The 21,919-nt window shown below is 40.4% G+C and overlaps 1 protein-coding gene across 2 annotated transcripts; it reads left to right on the forward strand.

The window, feature by feature from the left end:
• The first annotated feature begins 1,394 nt into the window (after positions 1-1,394).
• Positions 1,395-20,107, forward strand: LOC119294642 (protein SABRE-like). Of its 2 annotated transcripts, XM_037572866.1 has the most exons (23): positions 1,395-1,686; positions 2,948-3,059; positions 3,726-3,986; positions 4,702-4,967; positions 5,339-5,561; positions 6,534-6,707; positions 6,795-6,872; positions 6,950-7,201; positions 7,957-10,038; positions 10,710-12,531; positions 12,692-12,792; positions 13,716-14,072; positions 14,196-14,314; positions 14,754-15,003; positions 15,587-15,811; positions 16,063-16,196; positions 16,499-16,571; positions 17,573-17,671; positions 17,789-17,962; positions 18,236-18,586; positions 18,675-18,842; positions 19,045-19,414; positions 19,531-20,107. In XM_037572866.1, the coding sequence occupies exons 1-23, from the start codon at positions 1,616-1,618 to the stop codon at positions 19,626-19,628; spliced, it is 7,860 nt and encodes a 2,619-aa protein (XP_037428763.1). In that variant the 5' UTR covers positions 1,395-1,615; the 3' UTR covers positions 19,629-20,107. The 2 variants fall into 2 exon arrangements, with proteins under 2 accessions (XP_037428763.1, XP_037428764.1); XM_037572867.1 differs by lacking the exons at positions 1,395-1,686; positions 2,948-3,059; positions 3,726-3,986; positions 4,702-4,967 and having other exon boundaries at positions 5,448-5,561; positions 6,539-6,707.
• The last annotated feature ends 1,812 nt before the right edge of the window (positions 20,108-21,919 follow it).

The following is a 21,919-nucleotide window of genomic DNA, read 5'->3' on the forward strand; positions in this document are numbered from 1 at the left end:
GTTGAGACGGACCCGGATGAGCTTGACATGGTGTTTGAGAGTAGTCCTAGCTATGCGGAGCTTTTGTAACAAGTGAGGAAATATTTGAATTGGATGGACCCAAGTGACGTTGTTGAGTTCGAGGGAAGGCATAATGTTGGTTTTGGAATGCACATCCGTTGGAAGACAATGCGTGTGAACTCCGAGCAACCCCGTGATACCGAATCTTCAGAGGTTCAAGCTTCTGCAAAAAACAAGTAATGACAAATATTAGGGCATGTAAATTTCAACTAAAGGCAAATTTGCAAAATATTTAGATTACTCATTATTACCTTATTCTTCTCACGCATCATGTAGGCCCGGTGTTGCACGTCGTAGACATCGTCCAGAAGCCAAACCATCCTTACAATTTCAAACAATAAACATATAAGAGTTCATCTTCATCTCAAATATCGGTATACACTAAACATATAACATGTGTTCAACTACAAGAATCTCAACATCTCCTTCTCACACAATGAATATGTCATATGTGTTCAAATAAGCTAAACATCTAATATTTCAAATAAACTCAACATCTAATATTTGAAATAAACTCAACATCTAATATATATCTAAACAAACTTCTCATATATGTCTACAAAAATCAACATCTCATAGTTATCTATAAAAATAGGCATCTCATATATATCTAAAAAAACTAAACAATCTAGGATTTCACTAACAAGAATCATATATTGTGAACTAATAAATAACACTACGGTACTACCAATATGAATACACATCCTAAATCGAGCAAACCAAACAAATCAAGAGTTCCATCAAATCTTGAACAAATCTCTAAAATGGCAACAAATTTACGGAGCAAAAGAAAGAGAACGGAAGAGTTTACGTAGTAGGATGGATTGGGGATCGAATCCACGGATCAAATCTTCAGATCTGAGAGGGATGTGGGGGGATTAGATGGGGGCGCCGCCGCTGCTCTCTGTCCAGAGAGCGGAGAGATGAAGAACTGCCTGGTCAGGCTGGGGCGGCCGCGCTTAAGTCACTGTGCAGCGCCTAAGGGCTAGACGCTGCACGTCAAAGTGTGGCGCCTAGCCCTTAGGCGCTGCACAGGTGCGTGTGGGGCCGCAACTGGACCAGGACTGCCACGGTGGCAGGAGGTGCGACGCCTAAAGGAAGGGCGCTGCACAGTAGGGTGCGGCGCCCAGCTGTCGGACGCCACACCAAAAGATCAGCAGAATGAAATTTTTTCATGACCAGATCAGTTTGTGATTTGATTTGGGTCTGAGGTCAAATATGTGATTTCTGCCAAAGACGAGAAGCCCAAAGCCTGGGGCAGTGCCGCCGCTACTGTACTCCTACTCCTTGTCTTCTCCCTCACCCCACCCCCACCCCACCCCCCTCTGACTCCGACACATCCCCCGAAGCAACAGCTCTCCACGCGACTCCCCAAGCGAGATCGCTCCCCCCACCAGCCAGTCGCCGGCAAGCGAGCCGCCTGCTCGCTCCCCCGCCCCGGAGGAGCTAGGGTTCCCGATCCCGCCGCCCGCGCGCGTCGGCGGAGCCCATGTCGCCCCCCCGGATCCGGGCGGCCTGAGCGAGCGGATCCGGCCGCCTGCCCGACGGGGCGGGCATGGCGTCCTCGCCGGTCAAGTTCTTCTCGGTGTTCCTCGCCGTCTCCGTCATCGGCTGGGTCGTCTTCACGTAAGCCGCCCTCGCCCTCCTCCTCCACGCACGCGTGCTGGAAACCGCCAGGAATGCGAGGGTCGGCGATCCCGCGGGCGCCGAGCTTGGTTTCCGGGCTTCCCGCGGGGGGAATCCAGGCACCGCCAGGCCACCGCCTGCTGCTTAGCGCCGCTGCTCGTCCAGAGTCATATTTTCAGTTCCTGGTTTGGTTGGTCAATTGATTGAGTGGTTGGTGGTTCCTGGCCGAGGACTGAAGTGGCTCACTTAGTAGTTAGTACCACTCCGCTAGCTGCCGCAGCAGTGAACTGGAGCCTCGTGGGAGGTCGCAACCTCCCGTCCGGGGAGCTCTCCGTGGTGTGGGTTTGGTCGGGGTTTTGCAGTGCCAAGTTTCAGGTCTTCAGTGCCTAAGGGTGTGTACATACTAGCCATTTGATCTGATCAGGGCAGCATGTGCTGCTTTCCGAGCTACTGCTTGGTAGCAAGATCCAACCGGGGCTTTCGTCCATTCATTTCCCCATCTGGATAGTCAATTGCAAACTTCTCCCCGTTCACCCCCTAGTTGGTACCAGTTGGCAGCACAACGGTGATCTGGTCCGATAACTGAGGGCTCTTGCTTTTTGGTGGATGGTGTATCAGTAAAATTCGTCATTATGCGTTTCGTGTCCATCTAGCAAAATTCATAGACTTGTATTATAGGACCATGTAGTAGCTTACCTTTTCTTGCCTTCCGCGTGCTTTATGGTTAATTATAGTGGCGTGTTCAAGATTCGTATGCTATTTGTGGACACTACCTTAATGGCATCCCTAGTTTCTCAATGATGGGACCATCTGTAAATTCTAACCCAATCTGTTCACATTACTGTTTCACATGATATACTTATCATGTAAATAAACCTTGTTGAACATGGAACGGTAAATCCCAGGCTTTCCATTTTGTTGTGGCTAATGATTTAGTCCTGTCTGTTGGAACATATATTTCTACTACTTCTTTGTTATGGAAGAAACAAGTGACATGTCATGAAAGAGGGTTTGACTTATCTCGACTTCTAAATTGTCATCCTACTGTACTGATTTAGCGCCAGTCGCGCACAAAACATTTATTCAACGACATAATGGGATAAATATGCCACAAACAACTTATTCTTCTAGCTCTTAAGATAATGTGATGCCAGTAAAATTTGAATGTTCTATCGCTTGAATACTTCAACATTTTATTTTTGCATGACAAAAAAATTCTGTAGGGAAACGTCTATTCATTCTGTGTTTGGATTCATTGCAGGTTTGCCGCAAGATTGTTAGCTTGGTTCTTGAGCCGTGTATTACGTGCTTCCGTTGTGTTTCGAGTTGCTGGCTTCAATTGCTTGCGTGATGTAACCATAAAGTTCAGCAAGGTTTGTCTTTCATCTCAAACTTCTATGTTGCTTGAGTTTGCAAGTTCATGATTGTCTCTGTTCCAGTTTGTTTTTAATTTAGAACAACTTGGTTTGGTGTATTCAGTTCCTTTTTCTACACGCAATCTGGTGCTATTACTTTTGCTACTTTGTCAGGGCTTTGCTAGTTTTCATGCTTTGTTGCACTTTCAAGCAGATCATTATCTAATGCTTTTTCATGTTCGTGATATGAACAGTTAAAATTTATGCTTTCCCACAATGTAGCCGGGTTGCCTAAGATCACTTAACTTACGGATGTTGCATACCCTCTAAAATGAAATAAATTGTTAACCATTGTCAACGCATAAGGTATCAATACAATTATCCTGATGAACCCCACCCTAGTGGCTCCATGAATAAAATAGCGGGAAGGAGATAACCAACGTTATTACCTTGTAATTGCAGAATATTTATTTTTTATAACAAAAAAGGTCTTGACTTATGCTAAAACTCTCATTTCATGCTGGTTTTTATCTACTTGTAGTGGGGATGGCCATACCATCTTTCCTGTCATAGTATACTTGCATAGTTAATAGCTAAAAATCAAAATCATTTGATGTTTGTTGGTGAACATGCATTTGATTACTTGCTTGCTAATTCATTTGTGCCACCTTTTCTTCTTCACAGGGTCCTCTTGAATCTGTTTCAATTGGTGAAATAAAACTAAGTTTCCGCAAGTCACTGGTCAAACTAAGTTTCGGTGTCCTTTCCAAGGACCCAAAGGTGCAACTGCTGATAAGTGATCTTGAAATTGTAACTAGATCATCTTCGCGAAGCAAAAAGACAAGCAAACCATCAAAGCCTCGCTCCACGGGAAAAGGGAAATGGTTGATAACATCAAGTATGGCTAGACTTTTATCAGTTTCTGTGGCAGATCTGATGATCAAGGTAACCTTCTTATCTTGCTATTGCCTTACATTTCAAAATTTGATGTGTGTATGCATTTTGCTTGTTTTTAACTTCTGTATGACAATAGCACATCTAGTGTTTCGACATTCAATATTTTGTTCCCTCTGCATTCTGCATCCAAACAGTTCTACTGTTGAATTTAGTTCAGATTGGTAGCTTTACATGTATAATCTAATATATTTCCTGTTATTCCTTATTTCCCACTAGTTCAAAGTGACAACTCTGTTACAAGGGAACTATAGAGAGAGTCCAGAAAGACTAGGAAAGAACATATTTTGATAGTAGTAAAAGGTTACCTAGTTAGACTACAATACCCATCATTGGCTTAACTTTCTGCATGTTACATGTGCCTTTATGGCCATGTACACAATCTAAAAGGTGGGGCCAGTGTAAAGTTTTCACCAACTGGTATTGTTGTGTTTTTAGGAGCTTTAGGCCGCTAAACTAAGCATTCATGTGCATGGGTCACCAGTATAACATGCAGCATAATAATTGTTTAATTGGCACAGTTTTTCTGGCGTTCTGTCTTCCATATTCAATTTTTTCTCCTGAAATGCATCTCAGCAGAAGACATCACCCAATCACTGAGATGTGCTGGGTGCACCGTTTGCTGACTGAAGCATACCTTTTGTGTTTGGCTGTTTGCCGTTCTGTGCTGTTACTTATAATTGTTATTTCCACAACAATGATGCAGGTACCAGATGGTGCTGTTGACATCAAAGAGCTAAAGTTGGATACATTTAAAATCGCCGGACCTAATCATATTCTTGGTGTCAAGTTGCACATATTACCTTTAAATGTACACCTTGGAGATTTTGGGCTGATTGCTGATCCGGTGGGCAGCGGTAATCAGCTTGATACTTTCCAGTCTGATCAAGCTTCTCTATCAAGTTCTGAGAAATTTTTGGCACCATTTGTTTGTGAAGATTTGTTGGTAATTTGTGAGTTTGGTCATGAAAAGTGAGTTATTTTGTTCTTGGTAACTGTTATATTGGGTGCACATTTTGTTAATTGATATTTTGGATTGTAAATGTGGATTAAAACACACGGGTCTCTAATTGTCATGGAAGTCATATACAATTTCTGATAAGCTGTAGATTATTCTCAAATTAGTTTCTGTTGATTAATTTTCAGTTGGTTCAAAGTAATGCGAAAACAGTTAAATATCTAGATAATATAGCTAGGATACGAAAATCGTGTTTCAGGATACGAAAATCGTGTTTCTCAATTGGCCAAGCAATGCCTTGACACCTTGTATCTTTATCATATTTAGGTTTCAATAGCCTTTTACTTTTCTTGTGTATATTCATAAATTGATAGTTTTTTGACAGGGAAAGAGGTGTTAAAATTGTTAATCTTGAATTGAAATGTGGAGATGTCACTGCCAACATTGATGAACGACTCTTTTACAAGAAACATGCAAAGCCAGAGAATAATGGTGGCTCTGAGAATGCTGGAGATGCTATTGCTGGTACTTCTTCAACTAAACAGTCCTCAAAAAGCAAATCTATTCTACAAGCATTAAAGAAGCAGATGCTTGCATTTCCAGATAAGGTTTGTTAGCACTGAAAGTTTCTAGTGTAGGCTAAATGACAATTATTCAGTTCATTTACTACAGCACACTAATGTTCGTTTGTGCTTGCAACAACTGTGATTCTGTTCGGTATCTTTTGTAAGCCTAGTTGCAGCCCCAACTCACATTCATAATCTTGCTTTTCACTTCTCCTGTGAGTGTCCTACTTAGCTAGCATTTCAGTCTCTTAGAAACACAAATTCTTTCGAACCAGCACATAATATTGCAGCATGGACAATATTTTATCAGGAGGGAGGCTTTGCAAACATCAACACAACTCCTGCAGTATTAATTGTATACCTGATTTGACTGCTAACTGCACTGTCATGTGCATTTGATGCAAGTCACCTGATGTAGTTGTCCAGGTAGAGCTGCTTTGGGTATTCTGCTGTGCTACTTCTGAAAATGGCTGGAGGCCATTTTTGTTGTTGCATGAATAGTCTTAGGACTTGGAGACTTCTTCCATTAGTAGTTGGTAACCATGTATTTTAATCCGCAACATAGATTGAGGTTGATTTTGTCATGTTTCTCATTGCATGAGTAGGATGGGTGCTGGTTCCGTAAGCTAAAAGCTTGCCTACTTTATAATGACCAGTGTTAGGAATATATCAATCATGCATAGGCAGAGCCAAATCCTTTTAACTTCTCACTTGTTAAATGAACTGCTTCGCCTGAGATAACAAGTCTTGTTATGCGTGTTTTGCTGATGTTTTGAAGTGCAAGAGAAAACTAGATAGTAGGCCCTCAAGTTTGTAATTGTTAGCAAGATTTGTTGGCACGTGGCTTGTCGCGAGCTTAATCATGATACTGTGGCATATGTCCACAAGCGATACTAAAATTTACAATTCTTCTTTTGGCAGTCGAAAATCAATGAAGAGCTGTAGTTTTTTACTTGCTTATGTTTCGGCTGTACCTGAAAAGTATTGCTAAATATTATATTTGTTCTTTGGAAGGTTAGCTTCAGTCTGCCGAAGCTTGATGTGAAGTTTACACACCTGGGGGAAGGGCTTAGTGTTGATAACAATGTTATGGGGATTCACTTTACTAGTACGATATCCCTGCCACAGGACGATCTAGAGGAAGCTACACCGCACTTCGATGTTCAGATTGTTCTTAGTGAGATCCATGTACTTCTCTATTGCTTTATCTAAGACTCTCGTTATACTTTCAGTAGCTATTCATCAATCAGCACTTTTAACTTTGTTGCCTTCCAGTTAGTTAGAGAAGGCTCAAGCTCTCTGTTGGAAGTTCTTAAAGTTGCTGTGGTAGCTTCTTTGGATATTCCATTGGATGTAAGCATCTTTGTTCATTTTAGTTGATTGACTATTGCAACTGCCCTTTAGAGCTATAAAGTATGACTTCCTTTCAGCCGCTTCTTCCAATCAGAGCTGAAATCGATGCCAAGCTTGGTGGTACACAATGCAATCTTTTGTTGAGCAGATTGATGCCATGGATGCGCCTTCATTCTTCGAGAACCAAAGGAATGAAGCTTTCAAAGGCAAACTCTCATCAAGAAATTTCTCAAACAAAGGAGATCAAGCCAATTATGTGGACTTGCACAGTTTCTGCCCCAGAAATGACTGTCATGCTTTACAGCCCTAGTGGGTTGGTATTATATCATGTAAGTTCTCTCGAGATTCAATTTAAGATAAGGTTTGTTCTGCGCAGCACTTGTTTTATGTAGATGACTCTTATGGATTGTAAACAGTATTTCTTTTGTCGTGGCATCGTTTATGGATTGTGTTTGTTGTGATCAATGGAACCGGGGGGCTTTTGGCCACCCTGTTTGTCTAAAAAAATAAATATATATTTGGTGTTTGGTGTCAAGAGTTAATTGATTGGTGATAGTTTAATCTACTGGTTGGTGTGTGCAGATGCAGATGCCTAATTTAGTCTAGATGTACTAGAGGTCTAGCATGGGATTTTTTTTGAAAAAGTTGGTAGTGCGGCTGTGCAGGCAAGTGTTAATATTGTGGATGAACTCTCATTATAGGCCATGAACACATGCTATCTACTCCCTCTGTCCCATAATGTAAGACCTTTTTTGGCACTAGTGTAGTGTCAAAAAACGTCTTATATTATGGGACGGAGGGAGTAGTAACTAGTTTCTTTTCTTATCTCTACTTTCCATGTCTTGATAGCACATAGTTCTTCTGCAGTGTGGTGCAAGTCCTCTGAACTTGTGAAAGTAGTTTTTTGGTATCCCTTTTGCGGTTAATAGCACTTGGTCTTTTGACAATAGGGTGCAAGTTTCTCTGAGCATGCCAAAGTAACTTTAGTAATCTTTTACGGTATTCCTTACAATTTGTTTATGCGTTGATTGTTTATTATAAGCATCATCTTCCTTCCAGTTCATATGTTCTTTTCATTTTGCAGGCTTGTTGCCAGTCATCACATGTATTTGCAAATAACATTGCCAGCAAGGGGATTCAGATACACACTGAACTTGGTGAAATGCTGGTGCACATGGAAGATGGGTATAGGGAATTCTTGAAGGAAAACATATTTGGTGTTGATACTTACTCTGGCTCCTTAATGCACATTGCTCGGGTGAGCCTTGACTGGGGGTACAGAGAAATTGAGGTCCAAGATATGGCTGAAACTAGTAGACTTGCACTTGTATTTTCCATTGATATCAGTGGCATAGGAGTAAAGTTTGGTTTCAAGCATTTGGAATCTCTTCTGCTCAATTTGATGTCCTTTAGGGATCTATTTAAGAACCTTTCATCCTCTCGTGAGAAGGATAAAGAAAAGGATTTGGAGGAGAGGCGGAAAAAGAAAACAAAAGGCATTGAAATATTGAAATTAAGCCTACAAAAGTTCTCTATTACTTACAGTGGTGATATCAATATATTAAATATGCCAATTGCTGATCCAAAGCGCGTGAACTATGGCACTCAAGGTGGTCAAGTAATTGTTGACTTTTCTGCTGATGGCACACAACGTACGGCAAGTATAACTTCGGAACCACCAGGCATTGGCCGCAACTTGAGGTTCACTTCATCTTTAGTTATCTCTCATCTTGCTGTATGTGTAGACAAGGAGAAAAAGTCAACACAAGCAGAATTGGAACGGGTGAAAGCAATGTACGAGGAGGATCACAGCTCTGGTGTCAAAGTGACCTTACTAGATATGCAGAATGCTAAAATTGTTCGCCGATCCGGTGGCCTTACAGATGTCGCTGTTTGTTCCCTCTTCAGTGCAACAGACATTAATATCAGATGGGAACCTGATGCTCATTTAGCACTCTTTGAGACCTTTATCCGCTTTAAGTGGTTCCTGCATAATAACAAGATTCAGAGTTCCGAGAAGCTGATGACTGGAACTGGCAGTATCAAGGAGAATGAGCATGTCAACATAGCTGCTGGTTCAGTGAAACCTCAGAAGTCTGACAAAAGAGGTTCAATTTTTGCCGTTGATGTGGAAGTGTTGAGAATATCTGCTGAGCTTGCAGATGGTGTTGAAGCAAACATGCATGTACAATCTATCTTCACTGAGAATGCCAAGATAGGTGTACTATCGGAGGGTCTTTCTGTCAGCCTTAATGGTGCCAGGGTTCTAAACAGCACACGAATACAGATCTCATGTATTCCTTTCAGTACTGCAAATTTGCTCAGTGCAAAGGTTGAACCATCACCCAAGAGAGATTGGGTCGTTCAAGGGCTAGATGTTCATATTTGCATGCCATTCAGGTTACCATTGCGTGCCATAGAGGATGCCGTTGAAGATATGATTCGTGCCCTAAAGCTTGTTTCTGCTGCCAAAAGAAGTATATTGTTTCCTGATGGCAAAGAGAACTCGAAAAAGGTCAAGCCTGGAGCTTCCAGTTTTGGATCTGTGAAGTTCGTGTTGCGTAAACTCACGGCAGAAATAGAGGAGGAGCCCATACAAGGTTGGCTCGATGAACATTACTATTTGATGAGGAACAAAACCTGTGAATCCGGTGTTAGATTAAAATTTCTTGATGATGCTATATCAGGAAGTGTAGATTCTAACCACTGCAGCTCTGAGGGAAAATTTATCTATGATGGAATAGAGGTTGACGTGCATGACACTGCAGCTCTTCAAAGGCTGAGGGAAGAAATCCATAAGAAAGCATTTCGATCGTATTATGTGGCTTGTCAAAAGAAGGTATTTGCAGAAGGGTCGGGGGCGTGTGCAGAAGGTTTTCAAGCTGGATTCAAGCCAAGTTCACGAAGAGCTTCACTTCTTTCACTTTCTGCTTCTGAACTTGATATTACTTTGACCGGAATAAATGGTGGAGCAACAGAGATGGTTGAATTTATAAAGGGAGTTGACCCTGTTTGTCAGGAGAAAGGCATACCATTCTCTCGACTATATGGGAGTGATATTGCTCTCCTTGCAGGGTCCTTGGTCATACAAGTGAGAGACTATACATCTCCTCTCTTTTCTGCAACCAGTGGGAAATGTCAAGGTCGTGTTGTGCTTGCCCAGCAGGTGAGGTCCATCAAATTCTTTGTTTGTATTGCTCATTCATGTTCCCAAGTTAATTTTATGCATGATTATAGCTGTGTTATAAGGCTGGAACTCATAGCACCCACCTTCTCCTTTTTGTGTCGAGAGTTTACTTCGTTATATGTTAAAACATAGAGCTAATGAGCCGTTAATGATTTGTTACATGCTTAGATGGAAATTACGATACTTGGATCTGTTGTTTCTTTTCTGTTCCTATGCTATCTATTTTCAATCCCTTTAGTGTGCATGTTGACTTGGGGTTGGCTTCTGCACTGTGTTTTGACAGACCTGATTAAACTAGTTTACACTAATAATTATATCAAACTTCATATTGTTTAGCATATTATCTTCAGCTAGTTTTTCATGGTAATGGATGACTCAAAATTCCCCTATTTCACATGTAAGAGTTATATGACTGAGATATTCATTTGATTATTAAGGATTCCTTTAGGCTACTTACTAAAACATAAGGGTATGCTAATTTTTTTTAGAACATACACAAAAATCGAGCTTACTCCTGAAAGCTTTAACTCTGCAAATACCTGCCAGATACGAGTTCTTGTAGGGACATTTAGATCTGGTTGTTACATATTTGGATGCAAGTCTTATTCAGAGTATTTTGTGTTTTTGTTTCCCATTGTATCTACTTGCAGGCAACATGTTTTCAACCCCAAATACACCAAGATGTATATATTGGCAGATGGCACAAAGTCAAAATGTTACGTTCTGCCAGTGGTACCACACCAGCAATTAAAATGTACTCCAATTTACCTGTTTATTTCCAGAGAGGAGAAATTTCTTTTGGTGTTGGCTATGAGCCATCTTTTGCTGATATAAGTTATGCATTTCAAGTAGCCCTAAAGAAAGTTAATCTTAGCTCCAGAGATAAAAGTTCTGGTGCAGCAAACCAACCACCTAAAAAGGAGCGCAGCTTGCCATGGTGGGATGACATCAGATACTACATCCATGGAAAGATAGTTTTGTATTTCAATGAGACAAAATGGAAGATCCTGGCAACAACTAATCCTTATGAGAAGGTAGACAGACTGCAAATTGTTTCTGAATACATGGAAATCCAGCAAACGGATGGGCATGTGGATGTCTCTGCAAAGGAATTCGGGATGTACATCAGTAGCTTAGAGAGTATGATGAAGAATTGCAGCTTAAAAGTGCCATCAGGCGTGCCCAGGCCTTTTATTTATGCTCCTTTGTTCTCTCTTAATGTGATTATCGACTGGCAGTGTGAATCTGGCAGCCCTTTGAATCATTATCTGCATGCACTCCCTATTGAGGGTGAGCCAAGGAAGAAGGTTTATGATCCATTTCGATCTACTTATCTCTCTCTTAGGTGGAACTTCTCCCTTAGACCTTTGCAGGTGCAGTCTGATAATGGCACATCATCTCCCTGCTATGCAAACAATTCAATGCGATGTGGGTCTGCCTTTGGTAGTTGCTCCAAAATAGCTGATGTTGATTTCCCTACAATGAACCTGGGTGCTCATGACCTTGCTTGGGTTTTCAAATGGTGGAGCTTAAACTACAGCCCCCCACACAAACTGCGTTCTTTCTCTAGATGGCCTCGATATAAAATTCCTCGAGCTGCTAGATCCGGTAACCTCTCAATGGATAAAGTTTTGGTTGAGTTCTTTTTCCGGGTTGATGCTACTCCCTGTTGCATAAGACATGCCACTTTAACTGAAGATGATCCTGCCAGTGGCTTGACCTTTAAAATGTCAAGTTTGAAGTATGAATTGTGTTACAGTCGAGGTAAACAGAAATACACATTTGATTGTAAGCGTGAACCTCTGGATCTAGTTTATCGCGGTCTTGATCTATACAGGCCAGAGGTTTATCTAGTGCGAGATGTTAACTTGTCCTCAGTTGAAAACGTGTCCAAATTAAAGACTACTACCCTGCCGTCACAGGGCAAAGATAAATGCACCATGGGCAGTTTTCAAGAAAAACATGAGGATGGTTTCCTCTTGTCCTCTGATTATTTCACAATAAGAAGACAAGCTCCAAAGGCAGATCCTGCAAGGCTTATGGAATGGCAGGATGCTGGTCGGAATCTTGAGATAACATATGTCAGATCTGAGTTTGAGAATGGCAGTGAAAGTGACCATAGTCTATCTGAGCATAGTGATGATGATGATGGTTTCAATGTGGTGTTGGCAGATAATTGTCAACGGGTGTTTGTGTACGGTCTTAGGCTTTTATGGACCATTGAGAATCGTGATGCAGTTTGGTCATGGGTTGGAGGAATTTCCAAAGCATTTGAACCTCCAAAACCCTCGCCTTCGCGGCAATATGCACAAAGAAAGATGATCGAGGAAAGGCAGAATGCAGATAGCTCTAGATTAGCTCAAGATGCTACCTCTTCTACCCATGTTGGTTCTCCTTCAGTGCAGCATGCTGAAGCTCTGGGCTCTACTTCTCCATTGCATAGTAAACCCAATCGCTCCTCTGATATAGCAGGTATGCTTACTTTTGCTATATGTTTCATGTGGTACCAAAAGTTGCAGGCTTCATTTCTTTCACTACTTCACCTGTGTCAGTTCAATATTACAAAGCTATTGGAACTATTACAGATTACCGCTACCTTTTTGGCTAAATCCTCTTTTTGTCCATGCTGCAGTGAAGTATGGCATGTTTGATGATTTGGATAAAGGAGGAAATCTCCATTTTATGGTTAATGTTGTCAAGCCCCAGTTCAACCTACATTCTGAAGATGCCAATGTAAGTGATCTTGAAATACTTATGTTCTGTCCTTTAACTAATGATAAAAAATTAACACCGGCGGGCTGTTCAGGGTTCCAAAGTCATAGTGGCAACTAAACACGAGGTTGTGCTCGTTGCAAGTCTTAACTCAACACCTTAAATATCATATATGTTGGTAATTTTTGAGTGTCACCAGTTTAGGTCAGTTTGGGGCCCCACAGCATGTTCTTTCATTTATACCCACTTAAGTAACACATTTTGCCTCAAAAAAACAATGATACAAAACGTATATGGATGCATGAAGAGGATTACCATACATTGATGAAACCATATCCAATTGACAGTGTAATTTACTATACACTTCGATACCATCTGTTTTACCGACCCATTTTAGTAACACGAGACATTATGCACCCAAGAAACTAACAAATCATCTATATCCAACGTAGCATAGCAATTTGAATAAATATCACTTACTCTGAACAACTGATATAACCATGTAGATTTAGTTGAGTGCTGTGCGTTGCGATAGGCTTCAAATGAGGAGTTAATTGCTCTAGAATTATTGGAGGGGTATCCGACTGTATCAAAGAAGTGTAAATTTGTTTTATTTATTTTAAACCCCATTTTCTCCAATATGTCCTAGTATCAGAGAATATCCAGTATTGATACAGTAATTTTGCGGAACTTCAGAACCACCTCGGCTGTCATGAACACTGTATCTCTTTGTGCCTTAGTTTTGTTTCTCTTGTGGGCTCTGGGTGTGTATGAACGTGTAGTTGCTCTGTTTGGTAATTTTTATTTCCCTTTGGTGTGGTAGTGACGCGAAAGGGTCATGGAATTGGTGTTTATGTATCAGGCTCATGTAGATTATGATTTATTGCAATAATAGTTGTATGGCTTTTTTGGCAAGGAACTGAAGTTTGTGCTATATGTACCAGGGTAGATTTCTACTTGCTGCAGCTAGTGGGCGTGTTATGGCACGTTCATTTCATTCAGTTGTTCATGTTGGGAAAGAGATGCTAGAGCAAGCACTGGGGACAAGCAGTCTACACATTCCTGAACCCCAACCTGAAATGACCTGGAAAAAAGCTGATCTCTCCGTGATTCTGAAAGATGTTCAGGCTCATGTTGCACCGACTGATGTGGACCCTGGTGCAGGCCTACAGTGGCTTCCTCGTATTCTCGGTAGTTCAGAGAAATTGAAGCGCACAGGGGCCTTGCTAGAGAGAGTATTTATGCCTTGCCAGATGTACTTCCGTTATACCCGTCACAAGGGTGGAACTGCAGACTTGAAGGTAAAGCTAAGAGTCTTAAGGATACAGGCCAATCCCAATGTCTGTGAGTTTGTACTGGGTCCAGTCTAGGAAAACTATATGCATGAAGTAATGTTCTTCTGATTATTGTATTTAATGATCCAGGTTAAGCCATTAAAGGAGTTACGTTTCAATTCTCCAAACATTACCGCAACAATGACTTCACGCCAGTTTCAAGTTATGTTAGATGTGCTTAGCAATCTCCTGTTCGCAAGACTTCCCAAGTAAGATTCCTTCTAGGTTCATGGACCTTTTTCTTATGCTGAATTACTTATGTTTGTGGCTTTCAGTATGTGGTCATCGAGCTCGCCCTAAAGATTAATGAAGTTACTATACAACGGCATAATATTGTTTCATAAAAGGCACATTTTTAACTAAATAAACACTGTCATTTTGTGGATAGAGGCCTCTTGCACCATGTGCCAAAATTTTAGTTGTTTTACACTTTGATCTACACACCATGTGAATGACACATGTTCGGTTGATATTTCAAAGAGGCAAGGAATCTTTTATGGTTTTACCACTCTTTTTTGAATAAAGGTTTGTGCCTTTACATCTTTTTTGGGGTAATTTTCACTGGTAATTATTTAAAACAGGACCTATTTAACGAGTTAACAGTATCTCAAAATTCATCCTCATTTCTCGTTAATCTTTCTGGCACAGGCCTAGGAAAAACAGTCTTCAGTATCCATCGGATGACGAAGATGTTGAAGAAGAGGCTGATGAGGTGGTTCCTGATGGAGTAGAAGAGGTGGAGCTTGCAAAAATTAATCTCGAACAGCGAGAAAGGGAGAGAAAGTTATTGCTTGATGATATAAGATCCTTAGCTGGAACTGGTGATAGTCATATCGACCATCTTTCTGCGGAAAAGGATAATTCGTTCTGGATGATTAACAGTGGGAAAGCATCACTGGTAATTTTTCAAAACTTTGTATGGCCTGTTCCAAATAAATAATGTATTTTTTATGGTGCCTATATCGTTATAATAACATCAAAGTACTTTTGTGTTTGGTAGCAAATCTACTCATACTAGCTGAATTGCTGTGTGTTTCTATGGTAGTAATAAATATCTAATCATGTGGCACATCAGTATACATATAAAATTCATGGCCAGAAAAACTGACTTGGAGTGAAAAAACAAGTTAATTTTGATATGACATATTTTGCAAACATTAAGACAAGATGGTGAAAATCATAAGGAGACCACCTGAATAGTCAGGAAGTTGCATTCAGTGGAAGGGAGGAGGTGGACGGCATATGGACCATCCCCTGCTTTAATACTTATAGGGGTAAAGATAGCATGTACTCACTTTCTGTTATGTGTGTTGTTAGAGCCAAGTACATGTATCTGTTCCTCATACCAAAAACATCTCAGACTGAAATACACTCTATTGATTCTGTTTGCTCTATATCAGCTTCAAACATAGGAGTCAAAACTTCCAGTTACCAGAGTGTAGTTTCTGTACAATGTTTGACAGATATTATACTGTAATCAGGTGGAAGGACTGAAGAGAGACCTTCTAAATCTCCAGAAATCTCGAAAATTTGCATCTTCTGCGTTAAGGAAAGCACTACAAAAAGCTGCCCAGTTACGCTTGATGGAAAAAGAAAAGAACAAAACCCCATCTTGTGCCATGCGAATCTCTATGAAAATCAGCAAAGTCGTATGGAGCATGCTTGCAGATGGGAATACTTTTGCCGAAGCTGAGATCAGTGATATGGTATGTGTTCAAACATTTGTGGAACAGTTCTTTGTTTGTAGTTTCATTACTGTCTTTTGTATGTACCACGTGCCAACCCCAATGCATTAATTTACTGCAACTTTATTTTATTCTTTTGGCTATAAGCCTATAACTAATGTTTCACAATCTGAAGATTTTCTCAAACTACCTTTTCCCTTAGTGATTTGTAGTACTTCCCAATCGACTAACTATTCTGGTTGTTCAATCATTCATTTTTGAAATATTTGCAGGTATATGATTTTGATCGTGACTACAAAGACATTGGTGTTGCTCGGTTTACGACTAAGTATTTCGTTGTGAGGAATTGCATGGCTAGTGCCAAATGTGATACATTGTTGTCTGCATGGAATGCACCTCCAGAAAAGTAAGGGCCTAATTTTGGCTTTATCTCTATCATTGGTTATTCATCATATTATTAACGTATATATACCATGTTAAACTAGTCTTGAGTCTCACTCAGTTCACTGTTTAATGCTATGTCACATTAGTGGGCAGTCTGTTCTCAGTTACTCCCTCCGTCCCATAATATAAGAACGTTTTTGACACTAGTATAGTGTTAAAAACGTTCTTATATTTTGGGACAGAGGGAGTACTTTATAATTCTTAAAACCTCCCAGTAGATCAACTGGGGTTTCAGCAAATGATGTTAACTGCATTCTATTGCAGAGGTGTCATGCTTCGTGTGGACGCGAAGCAAGGTGCTCCGAAGGATGGAAATTCCCCTCTTGAGCTCTTTCAGGTTAGTTTTTTTAGTCTGAACACCTCTTTCAGGTTAGTTTGTATGTGGACTAATTATCTTATTTTGCGCCGAGCTAAAATGAGCAATTACTGTGCTAAAGGTTCTAAAATCCAAGATGTAGCTTAATGACACCATATCATAAGTCACATGGATTAGCATAACAAAACAAATTTAATTGATCTGTAGAGATGTCTAGAATCAGTTATTGAGCAGAAAAAGGAAAGTAATCCATGAAAGGGAAACCCGTTAGAATGACATGAAAAGCGAATACAATTGTCCAAATTGTCTATCTGAATTCAGTTTCTCCCCGTAGATACTTTGGAATTCTCTTTGCATTCGTCATCCACTACAGTACTAGATTTTTCTGTCCAGATCGTTTATGGTAGTTTATACATTCCTACTTTATGCATGTTTTCAGTGGTATTTATCTGCCTGTTTTGGCCATGCAACGAGTATTTAATTTTGTTCGAACTAAGCTGTCCATGTAAACATCCAATTACCTGTAACCATATGTATTGTTTTATACTTCTAATATTTTCACCTGCTTGTTTGCTTCGACAAGATTCATGTAGTACTGGAGTGTTTACTCCGTGCAGAACATATTTTGTTTTAAAACCTCTGCTGCCATAGCTTTCACACTTTTGTACCAATACACAGTACTTGAGATTGGCCACATAAAAATATGCTCCTTTAATACATTCCGTTCCCTATGTTTCTGTTTTCCCCTGAAATACTTTTGGAAGATGTAAGATCGTGGTTCTGTAGTTAGTGATGCATACATACCTTATAATGTGGAATCATGAGATCAAAGTGTGATGGGAAAAAAAAGGATGGTGGTAGTAATATTTTTATCCGATTGCTGCATTGCTGTCATTACACATTTACAAGCTGCTCTAAGCATTTCATGACTAGACTCCACTGAAACATTTAGTGCACTCTATATATGATTTATACTGCTACTTCACTAGTTATGTTTCTGTATTCACGATCGAGCTTTGCAGGTGGAGATATACCCATTGAAAATATACCTCCCGGAAACAATGTATAGAATGATGTGGGATTATTTCTTTCCTGAGGAAGATGATTCTCAAAGACGTCAGGTAAGCCGTAAATCATGCTTCGTCACATCTCCCATGTTTATTATTTCTACACCTTGTTCGCTTAGTTTTCTGTTGATATAATTTTCATTTCTGATATTTTTTGATTGGGTGTAAAAGGATATTTGGAGGGTCTCAACATCAACTGGATCTAGAAGAACTAGAAGAGTATCTTCTGGTGCTGATGCTGTTGCTTCTACCAGCTATTCTGTCAGGGAGCATGAGCTTCCTGGGAGATCAGGTACTTCAGTAAACGTCTCAAGTTGGCAAGGTTCACATGGAGACAATCCGCAGGTGAGTCACGTAAGAGCAACCTAGGATATTTCAGTGACACTAATATGTAGAATTGGTCCAAGTTTGGTGCCTCTGAGTTATAGTGTCATTCTGGTCTAAACACTTGTACAGAGCTGGGCCAAACCAGCCTGATAGAGCTATGAAGCTCACTATAGTATTTAAGCGCACCTTCAATTAAAAAGAAGTGCTAAAGCTACTCGTGTCGTCTCCTGTCAGATGGAATTTTCTTCTATTATTGGTCTCTATATCACAGAATAGGTCAACTGCATGCAGGTATCCAAGTTGCAGAGTCTAAAGGCCAATATGGTATGCGGTTCACATCCGGAGTTGGGACGGACATCTTCATTCGGAAAGGCCTGGGAAGAAAGTGCGACAGAAAATACCACAAATAATGATGTGGTATCACTACTGAATCCTTCGAACATTTCTTCAAAAAGCGACGGCTATTCTATGGCAGAGAACACTGTTGCTGCTACTGAGATGTTCAGGAGTAAGACTAAAGATCCCAAATCGATGAAGTCTGGCCGTTTATCTCACGAGGAAAAGAAAACAGGGAAATCCCATGATGAGAAGCGGCCAAGAGCTCGGAAATTGATGGAATTTCATAATATCAAGATTAGCCAGGTTAATATATCTCTATATCATTGCATCTGGAGACGTCTATATCTAATATTTCGGTCTAATGTGACTGTAAAACTTGCTGACACTGTAGGTTGAACTTCTTGTTACTTACGAGGGATCGAGGCTTGCAATAAATGACCTAAGGCTGCTTATGGATACTTTCCACCGTGTAGAATTTACTGGTACATGGAGGAGGTTGTTCTCAAGAGTTAAAAAGCATATTATTTGGGGTGTTCTAAAGTCGGTGACCGGGATGCAGGTAAGACGAGTATCCATTCCTTGTTATGCAAACGAACATAATCAGAGATGGCATGGCCTCTTTGCTATTTGACTTCCCTTTGATTTAGCAAGTAGCTTCTTCTCATGATTATATTAAATATTAATGGTTGTGTCCACACGTTTTGGAAAACCTTATCCCCTTTATTACTCAAGAGAATTGCTGATTTTATGGTCTTGAACAGGGGAAGAAGTTTAAGGCCCAGAACCAGAGGGAAACACTTGATGGTGTTGTTCCAGAAAATGATCTTAATTTCAGCGACAGCGATGGCAGTCATCATGGAAAACCTGATCAGTTCCCAGTATCATGGTTGAAGAGGCCAGGTGACGGTGCAGGTGATGGATTTGTCACATCGATTAGAGGGCTATTCAATTCGCAGCGCCGTAGAGCAAAGGCATTTGTGGTGCGGGCAATGCGAGGCGATGGAGATAATGAATACCATGACGAGGGGAGTGAGAGTGATGGCGAGTATCCTTTTGCTAGACAGCTCACAATTACAAAAGCTAAGAAGCTCCTCCGAAGAAAGTTCCGCCCGAGAGGGCAAAAGATTATAGGTATCCCTTACACGCCGAAACTATGCACTGCGTAGCAGAAGTGTTGGTGCCACTGCCCTGGAAAGTATCCTCGTCACATGTAGGACTGACATTTTTATTTTTTGGTTTTGTGGTAGGACCAGCAATGCAAGATTCTCTCCCGTCTAGCCCGCGTGAAACAACACCGTACCAGAGCGATTCGTCAGAGTCGTCTTATGAGGACTTCCATGAGTAGCGAAGCAATGCAGGCAGGCCATGATATCTATTCAACAGGCAGCACAATGACTTGCGGATTGTCGCGAACCCCTTCACCGGGTGAACACAAGAAGCAACTATTCCGCCGCCGATGTACAGTTCTACTTCTACCTGCTGTGAGGTGCATAGTCTTTGGGGTAGCTCTGAAAAAAAAACACTCCCCCTTGTACATAGTAGGGTGGTGGAGACAGCGGAGGAAAATATGTATTGTTGTAGTCAGGTGTATCGGTAAAGAATTTCAGATGTAGCCGGCATTATATTTTGGCCTTGTAAGTTAAATAAGAGGCCTTCTCACAGATTCTGTAACAGTATCATGAGAACAAAAGTCATTGTCTCATTGCTCATGCCATTTTCGCGGTTTTTGCTGTGGATGAAGGCATAAATTTGTTGATCTTGTGTTGTAATAGTTACTGAAGAAACACCCTCGTAGTGTCATGTTAAGTCAGTCTTTGGTTTACAGGAATTTGCTATAGGATATGATTCCTATAGGAATTGAGTCCTTGGTTTTGTAGGAATGGATTCCTATTCATATGTAGGATTGGTCCTTATTCTTCATAGTTTAAAGAGAAAAAAACATTGGCTCGGCCCTAATGGAAAAATTCCTAAGCTATGAACCCAATGACAAAGGTGACCTATAACACGAACACCATTATAACTTTTTCATAAACACAGCCCGGTAATTTTTCTGCAAATAGGATGCTAATATATGTGTAGCAGACGTGATCATTTACATACAAACTCCATGATAACTTTAACCCGGTGTGGGAAAAGCTTTTGAAATACAACTCACTCCATGATAACTTTAACCCGGTGTGGGAAAAGCTTTTGAAATACAACTCGGTAACTTCTTTTGTAAATAATATAGGAGTCTAGGGAGCCTGTCCTTTACTTTGTCATACCGGTTGCGATATTGAGCATTCACCTTTTTTACTTTTTGCTCCGCTTGCAAGCTGTAATACTTTTATGACTTCGTGATACTTTGAGACCTTTTAATAAGATGGCTGCATGCATTGTTCCGATGCAGAGGCCGGGGGCAAGCCTCCTTTTCCAAAAAAAAAAAAACTTCCCAGTCGATCAAATGGGGTTTCAACAAATGATGTTAACTGCATTCTATTGCAGAGGTGTCATGCTTCGTGTGGACGCGAAGCAAGGTGCTCCGAAGGATGGAAATTCTCCTCTTGAGCTCTTTCATGTTAGTTTTTTTTTCTGAACACCTCTTTCAGGTTAGTTTGTATGTGGACTAATTTTATCTTATTTTTGCGCCGAGCTAAAATGAGCAATCGCTGTCCTAAAGGTTTTAAAATCCAAGCTGTAGCTCAATGACACCATATCTTTAGTCACATGGATTAGCATAACAAAACAAATTTAATTGAACTGTAGAGATGTCTAGAATCAGTTATTGAGCAGAAAAAGGAAAGTAATCCATGAAAGGGAAACCCGTTAGGATGACATGAAAAGCAAATACTATTGTCCAAATTGTCTATCTGAATTCAGTTTCTCCCCTAGATACTTTGGAATTCTCTTCGCATTCGTCATCCATTACAATACTAGATTTTTCTGTCCAGATCGTTTATGGACGTTTATACATTCCTACTTTATGCATGTTTTCAATGCTATTTATCTGCCTGTTTTGGCTATGCAACTAGTATTTAATTTTGTTCGAACAAAGTTGTCCATGTAAACATCCAATTACATGTAAGATGTAACCATGTATTGTTTTATACTTCTAATATTTTTACCTGCTCTTTGCCTCGACAAGATTTATATAGTACTGGAGTGTTTTTACTTTGTGCAAAGCATATGTTCTTTTAAAACCCCTGTTGTCAGAACTTTCACACTTTTGTACCAATACACATACAGAGTACTTGAGATTGGCCACATAAAAATATGTTCCTTTAATACATTATGTTCCCTATATTTCTGTCTTCCCCCGAAATACTTTTGGAAGATGTAAGATCGTGGTTGTGTAATTAGTGATGCATACATACCTGATAATGTGGAATTATGAGATCAAAGTGTGATGGGAAAAAAGAGATGGTGGTAGTAATATTTTATTATTTTTATCCGATTGCTGCATTGCTATCATTACACATTTACAAGCTGCTCCAGTCATGAAACCACCGAACATTTGGTGCACTATATATACTAGTAAAATGTCCGTGCGTTGCTACGGGCTATAATACATATAAATAAATAAAACAAATTAAGGTCGTCTCCAAGGTCGAAGCTCATTTCTCTCTCAAATGTTCGGGCGTGTTTGGACATTAAACG

This window comes from Triticum dicoccoides, chromosome 4B (assembly GCF_002162155.2).
Source record: "Triticum dicoccoides isolate Atlit2015 ecotype Zavitan chromosome 4B, WEW_v2.0, whole genome shotgun sequence".
Taxonomy (NCBI): Eukaryota; Viridiplantae; Streptophyta; class Magnoliopsida; order Poales; family Poaceae; genus Triticum; species Triticum dicoccoides.

Excerpts from the sequence above, each read along its gene's own strand:
- LOC119294642 (XM_037572866.1), top strand. The coding sequence starts at position 1,616 with ATGGCGTCCTCGCCGGTCAAGTTCTTCTCGGTGTTCCTCGCCGTCTCC. Across the intron at positions 5,562-6,533 it reads TGCTTGCATTTCCAGATAAG|GTTAGCTTCAGTCTGCCGAA; the intron begins GTTTGTTAGCAC and ends GTTCTTTGGAAG. Across the intron at positions 17,963-18,235 it reads CACATGGAGACAATCCGCAG|GTATCCAAGTTGCAGAGTCT; the intron begins GTGAGTCACGTA and ends AACTGCATGCAG.